The 21801-nt window shown below is 35.5% G+C and overlaps 2 protein-coding genes across 3 annotated transcripts; one reads left to right on the top strand and one right to left on the bottom strand.

The window, feature by feature from the left end:
- The first annotated feature begins 1472 nt into the window (after positions 1-1472).
- LOC132851691 (ATP-sensitive inward rectifier potassium channel 1-like) lies at positions 1473-4259 on the top strand. Of its 2 annotated transcripts, XM_060878677.1 has the most exons (3): positions 1473-1555; positions 1660-1704; positions 2294-4259. In XM_060878677.1, exon 3 carries the CDS (start codon positions 2320-2322, stop codon positions 3445-3447), a length of 1128 nt encoding a protein of 375 aa, XP_060734660.1. In that variant the 5' UTR covers positions 1473-1555; positions 1660-1704; positions 2294-2319; the 3' UTR covers positions 3448-4259. The 2 variants fall into 2 exon arrangements, with proteins under 2 accessions (XP_060734660.1, XP_060734659.1); XM_060878676.1 differs by lacking the exon at positions 1473-1555 and having other exon boundaries at positions 1562-1704.
- Positions 4260-7056: 2797 nt separating this feature from the next.
- On the bottom strand, positions 7057-10505 carry LOC132851690 (ATP-sensitive inward rectifier potassium channel 1-like). The gene is made up of 2 exons (XM_060878674.1): positions 10377-10505; positions 7057-9268 (listed from the first exon to the last, which is right to left on the bottom strand). Exon 2 carries the CDS (start codon positions 9258-9260, stop codon positions 8136-8138), a length of 1125 nt encoding a protein of 374 aa, XP_060734657.1. The 5' UTR covers positions 9261-9268; positions 10377-10505; the 3' UTR covers positions 7057-8135.
- Positions 10506-21801: the final 11296 nt, after the last annotated feature.

The following is a 21801-nucleotide window of genomic DNA, read 5'->3' as shown; positions in this document are numbered from 1 at the left end:
TATATATATATATATATATATATATATATACATATATATAAAGAATCTGCTTTAAAACAGTGCCATTGTTAAAAGCTCTATACTAGTAAAATTTAATTGAATTGAACTGAATGAATAGACAGCAGTATTTCTTGTAAGGTGCATTTTGGATACACCACTAATGGCTTTAAGCTGCAGTTAGGGCAGGGCTTTGGAAATGCCTGTCAGATATATTTAGGTCCCAAACAATTTGGCCATTGATGCCCATCATCCAATTCCATCTGGGCTTGGCAGAACAAACAACTTTCCATTTTGCCCTGAAATACATAAAATGAGAATGCACCTGATTCCATCTCATGTATAAGACAGTAGATGGTACTTTTTTAATTATACAAATAAAAAGACGTTTCCTGTGTTTTAGGATTTTATATACTATTTTTCAGATATCAGCAACACATTTAATGTTTGATTTTAATTAACATGACAGGATTTTTTTGTATTTTTCACCAAGTTTACAAGAGGTTATAAAATATCATAATGAATTATGACCTAAAGAGTGTTTCCATATTTTTATGTGAATATTCCAAAACAATAAGCTGATCTAGTCAAATGATTCAAAGAAAGGGTAGAGAGAGTTCAGCTACATCATGAATAAATCCAAATACATCAACAATCACAAAATATTACGTGTAATATTACTGATATTTTGCTGTGTTTATTATCACTGTGTAAATCCATATTCTCTACTTGTGCTGGGAAAAAAATTATACACTTTGTGTACAGGAAAACGTGGTTCTCTGGGAACTTTACTATACTTTGTTAAGAAATCCACCCACTTTTCCTACTGAAAGAAACAACTAACTGTGTGAACAGGGAATCATTATACATTCACTCTGTTTTCTGAGAGTATTGCGTGCTATGCTGCCATGAATCCATCCTCCCTATAGTAAAAAAAAGCAATAGATTTTCTATACAGAGAAACGTTATACACAGTTATTGTCCCTTTTATCAGGTGCACCTTGCAAACAAATAGATTTGTGCCCAGATTTCATTTGAGAGGTAGAACATTCTCAGCACACCGAAGACAAGGAATAGAGGATTAGCATAGTATAACGTGTGTGATACAAGTGTATCAGATTTACAGTCAGTAATTGTCTACTTACAAAGGGCAGTTATCTAGTATGTTAGGTGTACCTGAAAAGTGACCACTACTGATGTGTGAGTGACCAAGACAGAAACCATCTCACCAGAAACTAGAAAATATCTCAGTATACCTGTTTGAACACTCAATTAGAGCTGAACAGGTTGCTGAAGCAAATTGTTAAACACGTTCAGAGTGAATTCTCAGAAAACGCTAGCACATCCTGACCAACAAAACACACAGCAAAGTGTTGCTTACTCTATACTAAACTATGTCCTAAAGCATGTTGTGTAAATCCACCCTGCTTTTCGGTACCTGAAAGAAAACAAACTGATATTGTGTACAGATAAATATTATATGCACCAAGTCCAGCCTTGCCAGTAGGAGGGGACAATAGGAAACACATTCGAGTTGAAGAACATGAAGGAAGAGAAGGTTTGGAAAGTTGTGTGTGAATTAGGAAAAAAGTGTAAAAAGCGGACAGAATTTTAATGTTATTATGATCCTGCTTAAAAAATCACTTTTTTTTGTCTTTGAAGGCTTTGAATAAAGAGGACTGAAGATACAGCCTTAAAATACAGCAGGTAAGTTAACTTTATACTCACTATATATACTAGCTATATATGAATATAAACTCCTTGCATTGAACATTTCACTTTACTGTCTCTCTAAAACTCTAGAGCTGTCCTTCATTTATTTTGTCTTGGCAGGTTGATTCCAGAGATCGTTGTGGTGTTTAGTGTTGTTTCACATTGTAAACACAATGACATTATTTACTGTATGAGATTTGTAAATGCGCTAAGTATAAATCATTAGATTCCACCTTTAAGTTAAATCCCACCATTTATATATACATATATACGTTTATATACTTTATGTCATACTGAAAACGTGAATAGTATTTATAAGAAGAAGGTGTATTTATCTAATTTTTGAATGAACCCAAACTGTGTTTTGAATGTTAAAAAACCTTTTATTTTCTTGTCTACTGTATAAAACATTGTTTAGTGCTAGATATCCATTTAGTATGTAGAACAAAACACTTTGCTGACAGAAATTAAATGTCATTATTTCTATTTCCTTTAACAATAAAGTTATTTGAATGATTTTCATAAATGGTACATTTAATAGCCAGTGCATTATTTAAAAAAAGCTTTTGTACTTTATTTCCAGACTGAATATATTCATCTACTTTGAAAATGACACGTACTTTGGCACAATTGGTCAGAGACTACATGGAGGAGCGCCGGATTCACCGAAACCGCCTAGTGACTAAAGATGGTCATTGCAATATAGAATATGGGAATTTGAGGTACAGCAATCGCTTTGCTTACCTACTAGACTTATGGACCACCATCTTGGAGCTTCGAATGAGCTTTGTCATGATCTTATTTACAGCTTCTTATCTTTTCAGCTGGTTTTTTTTTTCAGTTATCTGGTATTGGATTGCCTACAGTAATGGAGATTTGTGGTGGCAGTACCCTTCACCTGACCATAATCCTTGTATAATTAATGTCTATGGTTTGACCACTGCCTTCCTTTATTCCCTAACGACCCAGATGACTGTTGGATACAGTATCCGAGTCATCACTCCGTTGTGCCCGGATGCCATCACCCTTCTCGTTATCCAGACTGTAATTGGTACAATCATTAAAAGCTTCTGGTGTGGAATCATTATTTCCAAATTTTCCTTGCCTAAGAAAAGAGCAAAAACAATCCATTTTAGTGAAACGGCTGTGATCTCCCCCAAAAACGGTGCCCTCTGTTTGCAGGTCAGAGTGGCCAACCTTCGCAAAACTTTAATGGTTGGAAGTCACATCTATGGAAAATTGCTTAGAACGACTGTCACCCCTGAAGGTGAGACTATCATTATGGATCAGATCAAGATTGATTTTTTAGTCGATGCTGGGAAAGACAACTTGTTTTTTGCATGCCCTTTGACCCTGTATCATGTGATTGACAAGACAAGCCCATTCTATGAGATGGCAGTGGACACACTGCAACAGCAAGAATTTGAGCTTGTAGTATTTCTGGATGCTACCGATGAGTCCACCAACTTCTTTTGCCAGGTCAGAACGTCATACATTCCTCGAGAGATCATGTGGGGTTATGATTTTTTCCCCATCATCAGCCGGAGCAAGGACGGAACATACTGCGTGGACTTTTCTGAGTTTGCTAGAGTTGTACCCATACTAACACCGCATTGTGCACATTGCTTCAACAATGAGACAGCCCATAATTCTGACCTCAGATACAACACTGAAGATCAAGGACTAAAGGGTAGACAATCATCTGTAAATTTACGACGTGTTCACCTAAACATTTAACTTGTAATTCATTGAAATGAATTAAACAGGGTCATGGAAATGTTGGAGAAAATTTAACGTGTTCCAAAATAATTTCACTTAAGAAACATGAAGTTAGCAACCAACTGCACAGGCACTTGAGTTCATATGATTGGAAGTAGCTGTACATAAGAAATATATGAAAGTTTTATTAGATTGAAATAATAATCTATATTTAGTGTTCTAAATGTCTCTAAATTACCAAAGATTTGGTCTATGTGTGTAAAATGTGATGTCATCGCATTCAACCAAAGCCCTCTTAAAAGAAGAATAAAAAAAAGACTTATTGTATCTTTCTTTCTGTAAAATATATGTTGAGAAAATTATGACATAAAATTACCATCTATACTGTATATCACTTAATATTGCTTGTACTACTATGAGGTGACCAAGGACGGGTCAGTGCCATTTAATTCAATTACTGGATCATCTGTTATTATTTGTTACATATCATTTAAAATGGAACATCCTAATATTGTATTATTGATTCCTGATGTTCAATTTTCATTTCTGCATTTCACTCTGTTGTGCACTGCTTGTGCTCACTCACTCCTTTACTACAAGGTTTTAATAAAATGGTTTTCTAAATGCAAATCAAATTCAATTTACTCAATGTGTGAAATGTGGGATTTCTGTTATTTTAGGTTACTGTACATGGGAAGTTCTATAAATTCTTTGTAAAATACATAAAGTTTAGGACACTTCTTTTGGAAGCCATTATTTTGCATCATATTGTAATAATGTACTGACTGCTTGATTATTATATGTCAATAAAGATTTTTCTTTTGCCAAAACGATTTTTTGTGTCAATTATTTTGAATATAGAGGTATTGATGAATTATAAATTGTGTTGTGTCCTTTTACTCCCTATACTATCAGCAGGTTAAGCTCATATTTACAAAGTTAGAGCCACATAACTTTATCAATATTGATTAGGGGAATCACCATGTCATTATATTCTAGGTATAAAAAATAAATAAACTGTATATCATTTTATATTAATTTTTTTAAAAACTATTTAAAATACAATATTTTAAATGCAAAAAGTTACTATTTGAGAGAAAAACACAGGTTTTTTTTAGACGGACTAAAAGAAAACAAAGTATTCTAAGCTGTTATTTCCATTTAACTTAGCAACCACATGGTCTTGCAGATGTAAGGCAATATACAAACACTTGATAAAATTCAATTCAAATTTATTTGCATAGCACTTTTAACCATGGACATTGTCTCAAATCAGCTTTCCAGAACATAAGAACGAAACATAATACAAAAAAAATTAAAATTAAATGAAGATTAATGTAATGCAAAAATTTATATTAGACTTAGATTTAAATGTGTTTGTATTTATCCCAAATGAGCAAGCCTGAGGTGACTGAGGCGAGAACCTCATCCTCATATGGGTGACACTGGAGGATGTGATTATAAATATACAGTCTGGCAATTGTGTATTGATGAGGAGGTTGTTGTCCTCAAAGACCACATGTAGTTGGCATCTCCTCTTAGAATGTCTGAATACTTCATGATGCAGAGTTCAACTGGAGCTGGTACATCTCTAGATGCCTCAGGATCGGCCTCATCTCATTGAAGGTCTAAAATCTTCATGACACAGAACACAACCGGACCTGGTACAATCTCTGGATGCCTCGGGATGGATAGAAAAAGAGAGGCAGTGGAACGGAATTAACATAGCTGCTGTTCATAATATTAGCAAGCACTAGATGATAATGTGCATTTGATCAGTTGTACTGGAGCACAAGATTATGTGAAGTATTATGTGTATGCCTGACTACTATAAGACATATGTCTTTAAACTACATTTGAACTGACTAAGTGTGTCTGATCCTTGAACACTGTCAGGAAGGCTATTCCAAAGTTTGGGAGCTAAAAATGAAAATGCTCTACCAGCTTTAGTAGATTTCAGGGAACTGCCAGAAGTCCTGAGTTTTGTGATCTCAAAGAGCATGAAGGATTGTAACATGTTAGAAGACTAGTTAGATACATGGGAGCTAAATCATTAAGAGCCTTGTACATAAGTAGCAGCAGTTTGTAATCAATTCTAAACTTAACAGGTAGCCAGTGTAAAGATATATTAAAAATTGAGGTTATATGATCATATTTTCTTGACCTGGTAAGAACTCTGGCAGCTGCATTTTGGACTAACTGTAGCCTGTTTATTGAAGATGCAGGACAACCACCTAGTAATGCATTACACTACTCCAGTCTGGAGATCATGAATGCATGAACTAGCTTCTCAGCATCAGATAAAATAGAATTTTTTTATAGCTTGGCAATATTTCTAAGGTGAAAGAAGGCTGTTTTTGTAATATGGACGATATGATTTTCAAAAGACAAGTAACTGTCTAATATAACACCCAGGTCTTTCACTGTTGAGCTAGTAGTAATAGTACATCCCTCTAAATGGAAGTTTGCGAGAGCTTCTGTGTACTGGTTTTTGGAACTGATTAGTAATATTTCTGTCTAATCAGAATTTAACAATGGAAAGTTACAGGTCATCCAATATACAGGTTAGCATAACAATGGAAACTAATCCCATGCCTCTTAATGATGTTTCCTAAGGGAAGCATGTGTATTGAGAAAAGCCGCAGTCCTAACACTGATCCTTGAGGGACCCCATAATTAACTGGCAATAAACTAGAGGATTCTTTAGTTAAATCTACAAAATTGTATCGATGAGAAAGGCAGGTTAGACCAACTTAAAGCCTGTCCCTGAATGTCTGTGTAATTTTGTAAGCGATCTAGGAGAATGTTGTGATGTATAGTGCTTACTGCAGCACTAAGATCAAGTAGAACTAATAGTGAGATGCAGTCTTGGTCCGAAGCTAAGAACAAGACATTTGTAACGTTAACAAATGCAGACACATCTGCTAAGACATCTGCATGCATGATACAAAGAGATTTAAAAATGACCCATTTTGTTGTAACTTAATTGCATCAAATATTTGCAACAGTTATAATCAAACAATAGTGTATAATGAACCTAGAGCAGTAAAATGAAGTCAAATTAGCCATAAAAACCTACCTGTATTTTAGTTTGCTTTATTAATAATCATTTAAAACTCTAATTATTGTTATTATTTGACATCTAAGTATTAATCATTTTTAGCATTTCTATTTTTACTACTTTGCATTTTTGTATGTATATCTAGCAGTTGGAGAAATCTTTTTTCTCCATTCTGATTGATAGCAAACAAAGAATGTCTTGCACTTTTTCTTTGGGTCAATCTGACTACTGATTGATTGATTGATTGATTGATTGATTGATTGATTGATTGATTGATTGATTTTGAATGATCTGAAATACTCTCTCACTCTCACTCTCACTCATTTTCTACCGCTTATCCGAACTACCTCGGGTCACGGGGAGCCTGTGCCTATCTCAGGCGTCATCGGGCATCAAGGCAGGATACACCCTGGACGGAGTATCTGAAATACTGTCTTACCCAAAATCAATTACACTGAAATATAACATTGAGTTTTCTTCAAGTCTGTCAAAATGTATATTTTTATAAGGCAAAAGTTTTATATTCATTTATATATTAAAAAAAATAAGAATGCTCAGACTACAGCTGTGAAAAACAGAAACTTTATTCTGAAGAAAACCAGACGTACAGTATTAGTCTCGTTATTACAGTATTAGACATAGAGTGTTTAGAACACGGTGTATTTATACATTTTAAACACTGCATTAGTCATTATTGTACAATAAAGCTGCCACAATGTTTTGGAAAAAGGGTAAATGTACTGAAATAGAGTGGGGTCCCACCCAGAACTGCACCTTCCACAACCCTGACCAAGCTTAAGTGGTTATGTTGATTTATTCTTTATTTAACATTAGATTTTGTGCCACATTTGGCTAAACAAGCCATTTATAACAGGAGATTAGTATATGTATCAGTAGTATATGTATTTGCGGTCTAGTTTTAGATCAATTTTAGATATTTTACTGCAGCTACTTAACATAGCAACCAGCTGTCATTTATGTCTAATGTCTATTAAGGGGGAATATGCTGATGTTGTCTTCCAGTCAGACCACAGGGTTTGAATTATATTTAAATCCAGAGATAAAGATCATTCTTTGTGTTGCTGCAATAATTTCTGGCTTTATTTGGGTACATCTTTGTTTACCTGGCAAAACATCTATACACATCCCAGCCCTAACGTCTTAGCAACCAGGTTTTGTGTTGAAACCTGTGTTGTTTTGTATAAATGGAAACAAATGGAAAACAGGACACTGTCAAACGCATCAAGTCAAGCCAATAAGCATCAATTCTTCTGAGTGAAATATAAAATATCTGTGGAAATTGCTGAAACAGAATGTGAAATATATTACAGTGTAAACAGTGATCCAAGAAGTAGGTATATATTTAATATACTTAATATAATGTACATAAAAAAGCATCAACCAGATTAGAGCTGTTGATAGAAGCTTTTGCAGACTTGTGTTTCAGCGTTAATGAGACACATCATGCATATTTTGTTCAAATAATATAATAAAATTTATATTTTACACTGTTGCCATTTACACGTCATAGTTAGAAACTTTTTTCATAACTTGTTAAAAGTAGTTAAAATTGTCTTTTGTTTTATTTATTTTTTATAGCCATTTACTACAAAGTGTCTCTCATATTAAGTGCAAATATAAACATTTATGTTGTCATAGAACTTGACTGATTGTCTTGACTTCCAATTTCGATCACCTCAAAACCAGCATTATCAATGCCTTGGTTGGAGACGTGATGGCCATTCAAATCATGATAGCAGTATGCACAGTGAGCAGTTGGTACAGGTTCTACTTTGTCAAAGTGTGAGAAGTCTATTTGATATTTGCCCTCTTTACTGCGTGAGACAATGGGGAGGAACTTGTAGCCCCATTTGATCTCCTGAGGCAGGTATGAAGTCCTGACTTGGCAGGAAGTGCTGGTGGATTCGGCTGTGCCATCTAAAAACACCACCAACTCGAAGTCTTGCTGGTGTAGAGTGTCCACGGCCATTTGGAAGAATGGGCTTGTCTTGTCAATCACATGATATAAGGTTAAGGGACAGACGAAGAACAAGTTGTCTTTCCCAGCATCCACCATGAAGTCGATATTGACTTGCTCCATAATGAAGGTCTTTCCTTCAGCTGTGACTCTGGTCCTGATCAGCTTGCCATAGATCTGACTGCCGAGCAGCAAGCTTTTGCGTATGTTAGCAACACGTATCTGTAAACTGAGTGTGTCCTGTTTACAGCAGATGACAGCCATCTCGCTAAAAGTGACGGCTTTGGCGACTTTCTTGGGCAGGGAAATTTTAGCTATGAGTACACCGCACCAAAAGCATGCGATGACGATACCAACAAGAATCTGAGCAGCGAAGACTGTAATCGCAGCCGGGCAAAGTGGGGTAATTACTCTATAGCCAAAGCCAATCGTCAGCTGTGTTTCCACTGAAAACAGGTATGAGGTGGTTAAGTCATAGAGATTAAGTACACATGCAGAGTGATTAACTGATGGGTTTTGATACCACAAGTCTCCATTGCTATAGCCAACCCAGTACCACAGGAGTGTGAAGATAAACCAACTGAAAATGAAGGAGGCCACATAGAAGAATGTTAGGGAATACCATCGAATCTGCACACAGGTGGACCAGATGTCATTCATATAGGCAAAGCATGTGCTGTACTTCATTTTGCCATATTCAATGTTGCAATGACCTTCTTTGGTTATCAAACGGACTCGATTAATTCGCTTCCGTGTTGTGCAGCATCTTAGTAGCTGACTTACTGATGGCATTTTTAAATCTGCAAAAAGAATGCAACAGAAAACCAAATTTCATTAGTCAGTCTTCATTAAACACAGAGCCAAAAACAAACACTGTACGATCTTTTACTTGAACATACATTTACAATTTAGGAATAAAATTCTTTAATATAATAAAGTATACAAATTAACATATATTATTGCTTAACTGATGCTGTTATATTGTTATATGAACAATGCGCTAATCCTTAATGCATCGGGAAGTTATGAAGTGATATCATATAACATATATCAATAGCACTAAGTTATACACGAATAGACAATAAAAATAAAAGTTAATTGTTAACATCTTGGTCATTCTTTCTGTTAATATGGTTGATAAAGATCAGTTACATTATGAAGGTTCATTTTATATCCAAAGCAGGGTACTCTATTAAAATAACTAGAGACAATTTGTAATTTAAAGCCAGCACCTCTATCAAGTCGCTTTGAGATCGTGTTGAATCAAAATTGAATTAAAATATTGGCATGAGGTTAAAATTAAGATGACGACGTCGCTCGAGCGTCATCCATCTCTGCAGTAAGTTCAGTGACACCTTTGTGCATAAGAGTGATTTAGCAACACTCCTAACTGGTAATTGAAATACTTATTACTTCACTCGACTATTATTGTTTCTAAAATTAATAGAAATTAATAAATATTTAATTAACAGACTGCATTACCAAGCTGTTAATTCAGCTGGATAATATATAGACTTCATGAAGAGATAAAAGAAAATTATATATACAGTATATTGAGTTATGTATTGTGATGCTGTCTCGCATGTCAAATTTTTGTGCGCGTTTATGCGACTCAATCTTTTCTCCTACACATATTTTATTACACCTACACGATTTGCATCCACAAATCACTTTCAGCTTACACAATGCTTTTTATACAATATTACAAGAAAGGTAATATTCTTTATTCTTTTTGGCAAATATCTGCTTCAAATCAATTTAAATAAATTTTGTAAGTAAAAATCAAATATATAAAAAGAAAGATCAACTCTATGAAACAGAAAGATAAGGTAGCATAAATGACAACATCGGTATTAAAAAGGTTTGACAAATTTGTTGCAAATAGGTCAGTGTTCTGTGTAGACGTACCTGCTGCAGCACTTTGTACACAGATATTCAGAACTTTGGTAGAAGTAGGTAGAAGTGTGTGTCAAACGATCTCGCTCTTCCAGTCTGCCGCTCTTTCTCACACTTTTTCTATTCGATTAAATGTATCCCTTGCTCTTTGTCTTAGCTTTTGAATGGTCTCTTTATAATAGCAAGGCTTAGGCTGTTTACCTCTAAACAGTGATGTCCAGTTCAGGTTACTTGCATTAGGACAGTTTGGGGCTGGGCAGAGAGCACACAAACATGACGCAGGTTATATTAAGCAGGTTGTGTCGTCGTTCTCAGAAAGTTTTGATTTTGGAAAGTCCATCTTGGAAAAGGTTCGGACATCCTCTTGGTCACTACCTTTGGCATAACCTAAACAGCAGGAAGAAAAATATTAAGTGATAGGCTGGTTATTTTGTGACTCAAAAACATAATGCCTAGAAATATCTATGTTATTCAAAAACAAGAGCAAGTTTATACAGATCTGGAAAATGATCTTATATCCTATAGGTACTTGATGCAATTTATAGTTTGAGAAGAGTACAAGAGAATTGGATTTCCTGTCCACTAGGCATGAAAAAGCATCCTTTTTATTTAACAGAATTTTCTTGTACCTCAGTACTGTTATTTGATTCTATTCAAAGTGGTAATTTTTCTACTTGGGCCAATAATAGGTGAAAGAAATACCTGACTGAAAAGACTATTATCTGAGTGGCAATTGGATAGCTGTTCCGTAGGCTTTTAAACTAAAAACTGAGTCAGACGAAAGTGTTGAGTATGGGATAGAAGTGCACATGAAAAAAAAACAGTGCTTTTTTTTAAAGGCTATGAAAGGTTGCACTTGACCTGCCCTTTCTTCTCGGGTGCCAAACGTATTGTTTGTATGCTTGTATTGTTTCTGATTACAGTTTCTTGGAAAATAGTTTTACTGTTTGGTGATCATAATCAATGCCCCTATGTTTTGTAGTCACAAAACAAGAAAGAACACTACACACATGAATACATGCTAATAGAATATTAAAATATCGATGATAAGAATTTCACGCGTCCAATGAAATTGTTAGTGTAACTTAATTCATTTGCATTTAGCGAATACTTTTTATTTGAAGAATTCGAGAGATGTTAAATCTTATTGGCAATAATTACAAAAATTGCTGTGAGATTTGAAATGCTGTGATATTTCACTATTTATCTTTCATTTTTATAATGTTATCATTTTTGGAATTTTTTGACTGCAACATTTTACATTTTTTTAACCAATATTATTTTTCTATGATTTAGTAACCAATAATTATTTAATAATAAATAACTATATAAAATCATGTGTTTAATTTTAATTTATGCTTAAATAACTAGAAAGATGAGACTAGGTGAATGTTGGCTTTCAAATGTAATAAAGCCATACTACTACTATTAAGGAGAAGAAGAAGAAGAAGAAGAAGAAGAAGCCATACATTAAGATAAGATAAGGTAAGATATTCCTTTATTTGTCCTACAGTTGGGAAATTTCTCTGTTACAGCAGCAAAAAATACATAAAAAGAATAAAGAATAAAGACATAATATAATATACAACATATACAAAAGCAAAAATGTATAAAAAGAGTAATGGTTACACTGAAGACATATTGCACATAGGTAGTATTGCACATCATTGAATAGGGTTTCATATCTTTCATTAATAAATAGCTGATAAAGCACAGAAGATGTTCATGAATCAAATATATTGTGTGTCAACTGAGAGAAATGAGGAACATTTTTAAAAATATGCACTAATCAGACCTTCATACTGTATTACACTAATATGGACCCTTACAAAGGTTCAGAGAGAACTGTATTGTTCCTATTATTTATATCCCTCAGCTGGATAGGTTTTTTTTCTACAGGCATTTATCTCTTTCTTAAACACTTGATGTACATAACAGTAGTTAGCTCTATCACAATGCAATCAGATAAGAGAGGACATGGCTGACACTGATTTTGCATGGTTTCACAAAGTAGTGCCTTTGAACACGCTTAGCCATGACACAAACCCTGGAATACACACCCACAAGTGGCTTATTAACTTTTTTTTTTTAAGGATACAAATAATAATTTAATTTATTTCAGTAAAATTTTCACTGATTTTTTACTGGCTTAGTGTAACAGTTTGATTAAATTATTTTTTTTAAATAATTTTATTAAAACTCAGCACACTGATACAAAATTCAATTACTGTGATGAAGGCTGTGTATAAGCTCAATCGTAAGCTGATTCTAAAAGAGTTGTCCAAAATTCGTGAATATAGATAAAAAAAAGAATGATAAGTTCATGTTCAATATTATGCATGAATGTGGAAGAGTTCATTGATCACCGTCTTTAAAGGTTTTAGTTGCTGTAGCTTTGGTACATTTATGTTATTTAATTTTTAAATGTCAAGAAAATTAGAGGTAGGCTTGAAGAAGGCCATCTTTAAAAGCAGGGGACAAACAAGGCATAGGATTTAACGGATGGTATGTATTATGATTGCTTTGTACATGATTCACGTTCATTTTAATTAGCACTAGTATTTAGGTCACAGTTTGTATTTTGTTGTTGGAATCATGTCCGGTTTATGTTGCTGCCTTGCATCGCTATCCTTGTTTTGTTACTGGTTCCTTGTGTGAGTTTGTTTGTGTGTGTGTTTTCACTTACAATAAACCAAATTTGCACTTCATCCGCCCCCATGAACAACCATGATGGGGCAAGAAGGGAAGTATTTGTAAGCACTCTTTAAAAAATGATACAAGGCTCAAATGTGCAAATGTGTACAGTATGTTAGACCTAATTTTATTATCAAATCAATCAAGATTGAGCAGAGAATCAATGGGTTATGCAATCCTAGGACTAATATTTATATAGTAGATGAGTAGTAAGCATGAGCCTCGTCAGACTGGTCGTGGACGTGGCGTTGACACTATTCCTTACTGTTACTCAGAGAACACGGTATAGATTTAATTCATTTGAAGTGCTTGTTCTTAATGTTGCACTCTCGCACATGCACACGAAAAAATCCCTGATGTCTTTTGCTCTAGCAACCATGTATAGACCCCCAGGGCCCTACACTGATTTTCTTAGAGAATTTTCAGATTTTCTTTCAGACCTTTTGTTAAAGCATTAATTGTAGGAGACTTTAACATTCACGTTGACAATACAAACGATTCTTTAGGACTTACATTTATGGACCTACTAAACTCATATGGGCTTAAACAAAACATCACTAGAGCAACTCATTGTTTTAATCATACGCTAGATTTAATCACACAGAATAGATGTCACTGATATAGATATCATAACTCAAAGGGATGACATCACAGACCATTACTTAATACTGTACTATCACACTACCTATAAAACAGACTATGTGTATCACCATGTTATCGACTTGGTAGAACTATTATTCCGATCACTAAAGACAGATTCACAATTAACCTGCCTGATCTGTCTCAACGTTTTGCTGTACCCTTAAACACAAACGATCTAGATGTAATGACTAACAGCATAGGCACTATCTTCACTAACACATTAGACACTGTTGTCCCCATCCGATTAAAGAAGGTTAGAGACAAAACACCTGCACCATGGTATAATAATCATACTCACACCCTCAAGAGAAAGTGGAGAAAAACTAAAATAGAGGTTTTTAGAATTGCATATAAGGACAGTATGTCCAGCTATAGACAAGCTCTAAAAGCTGCTACTGTAGGTCTGAGCACCTGAGCAAACCATCAGAAAATAACCAAAACAATCCCAGGTTCTTATTTAGCACAATGGCTAGATTAACAAAAAAAAAAACAGAACACACTATTCCTTCACAGTTCAGTAGTGAGGACTTTATGAGATTCTTCACTGATTAAATTGAAAGTATCAGGAACACAATGGTTGATGTTCAACCTGTGAGAGCATCTCGTGACCTAGTCTCACCTAAAGCTCTACAATCACAACTACAGTGCTTTACAAGAACAGGACAGGAAGAGTTAGATAAACTTATTACTACAGCTAAATCAACAACTTGTTTGCTAGATCCCATTCCAACTAAATTACTGAAAGAAGTGTTACATACAGCTGGTGAGCCTCTTCTTAATATTATGAACTCCTCTCTATCTTTAGGTTACGTCCCTAAATCTTTCAAATTGGCAGTTATTAGGCCCCTCGTTAAGAAACAGAATTTAGATCCTAATAAACTCAAATTACAGACCTACAGTATTTCACACCTTCTCTTTATGTCTAAAATATTAGAAAAGGTTTTGGCTGTTCAACTGAGCTCTTTCTTACAGGAGCACAATATCTATGAAGAGTTTCAGTCAGGTTTCAGGAACCATCATAGCACAGAAACTGCACTTGTTAAAGTTACAAATGACTTGTTCTTAGCTTTACACCAAGACTGCAGGTCACTATTAGTTCTACTTGACCTTAGTGCTGCATTCGACACTATGTGTAAATGACCATTAAATTCCCCAGTCACTGAAGTGGTTCCTCACCTCCATCTGCATGACTTGAAGGCGAATATACAATTGATTATTGAGAAAAGACAAAGAAAAGGGAACTGTTTTGTATTATGTTTTTTGTTGAACAGTACTTCCACCTATACTTTATGTGGACATTGTGGTTTTATTTGTTTTATTTATGTGAGTTCTTCCTCTTTTCACATATGCCTTTATTTTCACATATGCCTATATTAGGAAGTTTAGCGTCGCTGTTTGTGTAAATGACGGCAAACGCCATTCTGAGTAAATGATACGGGTTAAAACTTTTGTGTACTCACTGTGCAAACATGTCTAAAGGATATTTTTTTACCTCTTAGCTCCTGGCTGATGAAAGGCACAAGGTACCGTTTTTTTTTCATATTACGCGATAAACTTTGAGAGACTTTTGAAGAGTTAATTTTATCGATAAAAGCTGAAGCTATTTGCTAATGTTTACTGGGTCGTTAACATATTAGAGTTAGAATTTCAGTAATTGAAACTTAATTGGCTATTGTTGTTATGCAAAGTGTGACGGCGACAGTGTTGTGGCGGTGTTCAAATAATTTGTTTTATTAAGTCGTATTTTAATCTGAATTGTGATACTTTACGTTCACGCTCTACGTTTATGGTGTATAACTCTTTGTAGTGCACTTGAATCTGTTTTTATTAGTTTATAGGTTTTGTATGTATGTATATACACAGATTGCAGTCTTGTCTGATTGCTGTTTATTTGTTTGTCTTTTATTCAGCTCTTACGGTGTTTTAACTGAAAATAAAATATATAAACATAATGAGAGTAGAGTGCATCTATTCAGCTGGGAATGCTACACTATAGATCACAATATTCTCCTAGCTCGCTTACAAAATTACACAGGTATTCAGGGACAGGCCTGATTTTGGTTTAGATCGTACCTGTCTGATCGATCCCATTTTGTAGAATTAAATGGTGAATCCTCTAGTTTATTGCCAGTTAATTATGGGGTCCCTCAAGGAACAGTTCTAGGACCTCTGCTTTTCTTGATTTACATGCTTTCCTTAGGGAACATAATAAGAAGGCATGGGATTAGTTTCCACTGTTATGCTGACGATACACAGTTATATACCTCATCAAAACCAGATGAAATAGCTAAATTGTCCAAATTATCTGAGTGGATTAAAGAGATAAACGACTAGATGACCTTTAATTTTCTGTTGTTAAACTCTGATAAGACAAAAACCAGTACACAGAAGCTCTCACAACTTCCATTTAGAGGGATGTACTGTTACTGCTAGCTCAACAGTGAAAGACCTGGGTGTTATATTAGACAGCTACTTGTCTTTTGAAAATCATATCACCCATATTGTAAAAAAAACAGCCTTCTTCCACCTTAGAAATATTGCCAAGCTGAGAAACATCCTGTCTGTATCTGATGCTGAAAAGCTAGTTCATGCATTCATGATCTCCAGACTGGAGTAGTGTAATGCATTACTAGGTGGTTGTCCTGCATCTTTAATAAATAGGCTACAGTTAGTCCAAAATGCAGCTGCCAGAGTTCTTACCAGGTCGAGAAAATATGATCATATAACCCCAATTTTATCGTCTCTACACTGGCTACCTGTTAAGTTTAGAATTGATTACAAACTGCTGCTACTTACGTACAAGGATCTTAATGGTTTAGCTCCCATGTATCTAACTAGTCTCCTAACACATTACAATCCTTCACACTCTCTGAGATCAGAAAACTCTGGTAGTTCCCTGAATATAAAAATCTAATCAAGCTGGAAGAGCATTTTCATATTTAGCTCCCAAACTGGCTATTGTTGTTATGCAAAGTGTGACGGCGACAGTGTTGTGGCGGTGTTCAAATAATTTGTTTTATTAAGTCGTATTTTAATCTGAATTGTGATACTTTACGTTCACGCTCTACGTTTATGGTGTATAACTCTTTGTAGTGCACTTGAATCTGTTTTTATTAGTTTATAGGTTTTGTATGTATGTATATACACAGATTGCAGTCTTGTCTGATTGCTGTTTATTTGTTTGTCTTTTATTCAGCTCTTACGGTGTTTTAACTGAAAATAAAATATATAAACATAATGAGAGTAGAGTGCATCTATTCAGCTGGGAATGCTACACTATAGATCACAATATTCTCCTAGCTCGCTTACAAAATTACACAGGTATTCAGGGACTGGCCTGATTTTGGTTTAGATCGTACCTGTCTGATCGATCCCATTTTGTAGAATTAAATGGTGAATCCTCTAGTTTATTGCCAGTTAATTATGGGGTCCCTCAAGGAACAGTTCTAGGACCTCTGCTTTTCTTGATTTACATGCTTTCCTTAGGGAACATAATTAGAAGGCATGGGATTAGTTTCCACTGTTATGCTGACGATACACAGTTATATACCTCATCAAAACCAGATGAAATAGATAAATTGTCCAAATTATCTGAGTGCGTTAAAGAGATAAAAGACTGGATGACCTTTAATTTTCTGTTGTTAAACTCTGATAAGACAAAAACCAGTACACAGAAGCTCTCACAACTTCCATTTAGAGGGATGTACTGTTACTGCTAGCTCAACAGTGAAAGACCTGGGTGTTATATTAGACAGCTACTTGTCTTTTGAAAATCATATCACCCATATTATAAAAAAAACAGCCTTCTTCCACCTTAGAAATATTGCCAAGCTGAGAAACATCCTGTCTGTATCTGATGCTGAAAAGCTAGTTCATGCATTCATGAGCTCCAGACTTGTGTAATGCATTACTAGGTGGTTGTCCTGCATCTTTAATAAATAGGCTACAGTTAGTACAGAATGCAGCCGCCAGAGTTCTTACCAGGTCAAGAAAATATGACCATATAACCCCAATTTTATCGTCTCTACACCGGCTACCTGTTAAGTTTAGAATTGATTACAAACTGCTGCTACTTACGTACAAGGCTCTTAATGGTTTAGCTCCCATGTATCTAACTAGTCTCCTAACACATTACAATCCTTCACACTCTCTGAGATCAGAAAACTCTGGTAGTTCCCTGAATATAAAAATCTAATCAAGCTGGAAGAGCATTTTCATATTTAGCTCCCAAACTTTAGAATAGTTTTCCTGATAGTGTTCGGGGCTCAGACACAAACTTATCTCTTTAGTCAGGTGTATACATAATACATCCCATAATCTTGTGCTCTAATACATCTGACCAAATGCACATTATCATCTAGTGCTTGCTAATATTATGAACAGCAGCTATGTTAATCCCTTTCTACTGCTTCTCTCTTTCTACCCATCTCGAGGCATCCAGAAATTGTACCAGCTCCGATTGTCTTCCGTGCCATAAAGATTTTGGACCTCCACTCTGAGGCATCTTGATATTTATCAGCTCCAGTTAGACTCTGCTATACTAAAGAGTCAAATCCAATGTGGTCTTTGAGGACAGCAATCTCCTCAATACAACATTTGTCAGACTATATATTTATAATCACACCCTCCGGTGTCACCCATATGAGGATGAGGTTCCCTTATGAGTCTGGTTCCTCTCAAAGTTTCTTCCTTTACCATTCAGTGGAGTTTTTCCTCACCACAGTCACCTGAGTCACCTCAGACTTGCTCATTGGGGATAAATACGAACACATTTAAATATATCTAATATTAATCTTATATTTTTGTATTATATTAATCTTTATATCATTCTTTATAATAAACTTTTGTTTTATGTTTATGTTCTGTAAAGCTGCTTTGAGACAATGTCAATTGCAAAAAGCACTATACAAATAAATATGAATTGAATTAATATTTAATCTAAAAACCGACACAAAATAATCAAGACATTTTTTTTTTGCACAAAATAAGGCTTATAACTGACTAAATAAGACATACAAAGGGCATGTAGTCACATAAAGGATGACGTTTATCTAATTGCCAGGTGCCCTCTAGTGGTCATCTGAGGCGTGGCATAACATGTAGTATATTAATTTAAATAATATGTACAGTATATTGTGATAATTATACACAACATGGCCAATTGTTTATGGACACCTGACATCAGATGCTTTAAAAAGCACACAATTGTATAAGATGTATTTGTATGCTTTAGCATACATAGCAATTTATGTATTATTATTATTATTATTATTATCACCACATATACATTACAGCACAGTGGAAATTATTTCTTTGCATATCCCAGTTGAGGAGGTTGGGGACAGAGTGCAGGGGCGGCTATGATACAGTACCCCTGGAGCAGGGACGGTTAAGTTCCGTGATCAATTCTCAAGTGGTAACTTGAAAGTACTGGAGCTTAAACTCTGACCTTTGGATCAACAACAAAGTCTTAACCACTTGAGTCACCACTGCCCATGCATGACAATACTCAATGATGACCATGCAATGATTACTGTTGTACATTAAGCTCATGAAAAATTAAAAGAAATTAGACTACATATGCAGAGTAGCAGAACTGAGGATGTTGAGGTTCTCTATAGGAGTGACAAGGACGGAGGTTGGCTGTTTTGGGGACAAGGTCAGAGAGGATAGATTGAGATGGTTTGGACATGTACAGAGGAGGGAGATGGTTATAAAAAATTAGGATAATAATAATTAGACAAATTGACATGCATTCATAATAAGACACAACCTGATTTTTACAATTAGGTGCACGCACACATACACACACACACACACACACACACACACACACACACACACACACACTTTATTTTCAAATTATATCTGCAGGTTTCACATCAGACAAGGACAATTTACCGTCATTCATTCGGAATGCTTCACTCCTGAATATTTTTATCACTTCTTCATTGGTGGTTTCTTTATCCTTTTCACAACACATAAAATAGCCCAGACTTAATACTTTGTGATATTTGTGCTGTTTACCCACCTTGGTTTTTCTGTCTTGGCTAGCTACTGTATATTGCCATTGTGTACCTGTGTATCTCAGTAAGTCTGCCTATTGACAGTGATTTAGACCGTGTATTCAGAGTTGTATTATGGAATACTTGCTTCAGTGTCTTTCTTGTGTATAAGCCAAAATACTTTGGATTGTGTATATTGTCTTTATTAAACTTGTAGCGAATAGGTCCATGACCTATTCGCTAATGCTGTTTCAATAGGGCTATGAGAGCAGGTATTAGATGTGAAATCTGAGTATATTATTGAGGTTTTCTAAGTAGAACTGATTGAGTTTGCAATCATACTTGTACATTTTCAGGCTTTGCTTTCCCACAGCATGACAGCCCATTATAAGCATTGAAGGAAGAATTCTAAAAGCATAAACACAAACTGTCAAATATTATCCTGAAAAAAGCTTAAACCTCCTGTCCCATATCTCTCAAATTAATATTTTGGTTATACGGTAGGGGGCACGGTGGCTTAGTGGTTAGCACGTTCGCCTCACACCTCCAGGGTTGGGGGTTCGATTCCCGCCTCCGCCTTGTGTGTGTGTGGAGTTTGCATGTTCTCCCCGTGCCTCGGGGGTTTCCTCCGGGTACTCCGGTTTCCTCCCCCGGTCCAAAGACATGCATGGTAGGTTGATCGGCATCTCTGGAACATTGTCCGTAGTGTGTGATTGCGTGAGTGAATGAGAGTGTGTGTGTGCCCTGCGATGGGTTGGCACTCCGTCCAGGGTGTATCCTGCCTTGATGCCCGATGACGCCTGAGATAGGCACAGGCTCCCCGTGACCCGAGGTAGTTCGGATAAGCGGTAGAAAATGAGTGAGTGAGAGTGGTTATACTGTTTATTATCAATAACTTAAACATAATTAGTCTACTTCATTCAGCTACCTAAACAGACCTTGCATGTAATTTATCAGCTGCAAATAAGAGCAGAAACATTTAGAATACAACATGTGAATTTAGTATTGTGTGATCATGAAAATTATATAATGTAACTGATAGCAGCAACACAATTTATTAAAATACCACATCTGGAAAATGAATTGCTATCATAAGAAATGTCCAAGTGCACCCACAAAAGTGAACAAAAAGAGAGGAAACCTATGTGTTGATATTTTAAATGTTGATCGCACTTCCCATAACAAGGGTGGCGTAGCATTGTGTGTGTTATTTAACTTTGATCCATTTCCCTATTCTGGCTTTATACATTGTGCCTTTGGATTAAAAATAGCTTCTTCTGTTGACTTTTGAAAGAAAAGTTCTCCCAATTTTATCCATGTCTTCAAAGTGCCTTACCACAAAAGTCACAGAAAACATTAATTGGATGTCACAGTAAAACAACGTACAGCCTGGTTACCACTTAGCAATAGTTAAGAAAATACATTATATGGCCAAAGGGATATGGACGACTGACTGATCAGATCTATATGTTCTTATTCAATTTCAATATCATGGTCATTTATATGGAGTTGGTCTGCCTTTGCTGCTATAACACCACTTTTCTGTGAAGGTTTTCTATTATAATGTGTGGCTGTGAGTCCATTCAGTCAAAGAAGTTTTAGTAAGAGAGACTGCTGTCAAGTGAGGAAAAATTGTGCGCAATTGGTGTTCAGGTTCATCCTAAAGATGTTCTTCCACTTCTAACTTGGCAAGCCACGTCTTCATGGCAAAGTGGTGGAATGAACGTATCCCCTGGTTGTTCGATGTAACAACTGACTCACTGACTCAGTGACTCACTCAGGCTGATGTTATCCTGTAAGTCTGTAACAAAGTGAACTAGTGATAATGTATTCACTGATAGAGCACTTTTATACCTCTCTCTGGATAAGGGTGTTTCCCAAATGCTGTAAATGTAAATGTAAATGTTCACAGAGATCGCTTTGTACACCAGGGGTCACTGTCATGCTGGAACAGTGTTGGGACATCTTAGATCCAGTGAAGAGGATTTGTAAAGCTACAGAACACAAAGACATACTGTACTATACAACTGTGCACTTCCATCTTTGTGGCAACTGTTTGGGGAAGAACAACATATAGATGTGATGGTCAACACTTC

This window comes from Tachysurus vachellii, chromosome 9, assembly GCF_030014155.1.
Source record: "Tachysurus vachellii isolate PV-2020 chromosome 9, HZAU_Pvac_v1, whole genome shotgun sequence".
NCBI classification, from domain to species: Eukaryota; Metazoa; Chordata; class Actinopteri; order Siluriformes; family Bagridae; genus Tachysurus; species Tachysurus vachellii.
The sequence above is the reverse complement of the archived record's forward strand: the minus strand, read 5'-3'. Positions and strand labels throughout refer to the sequence as shown.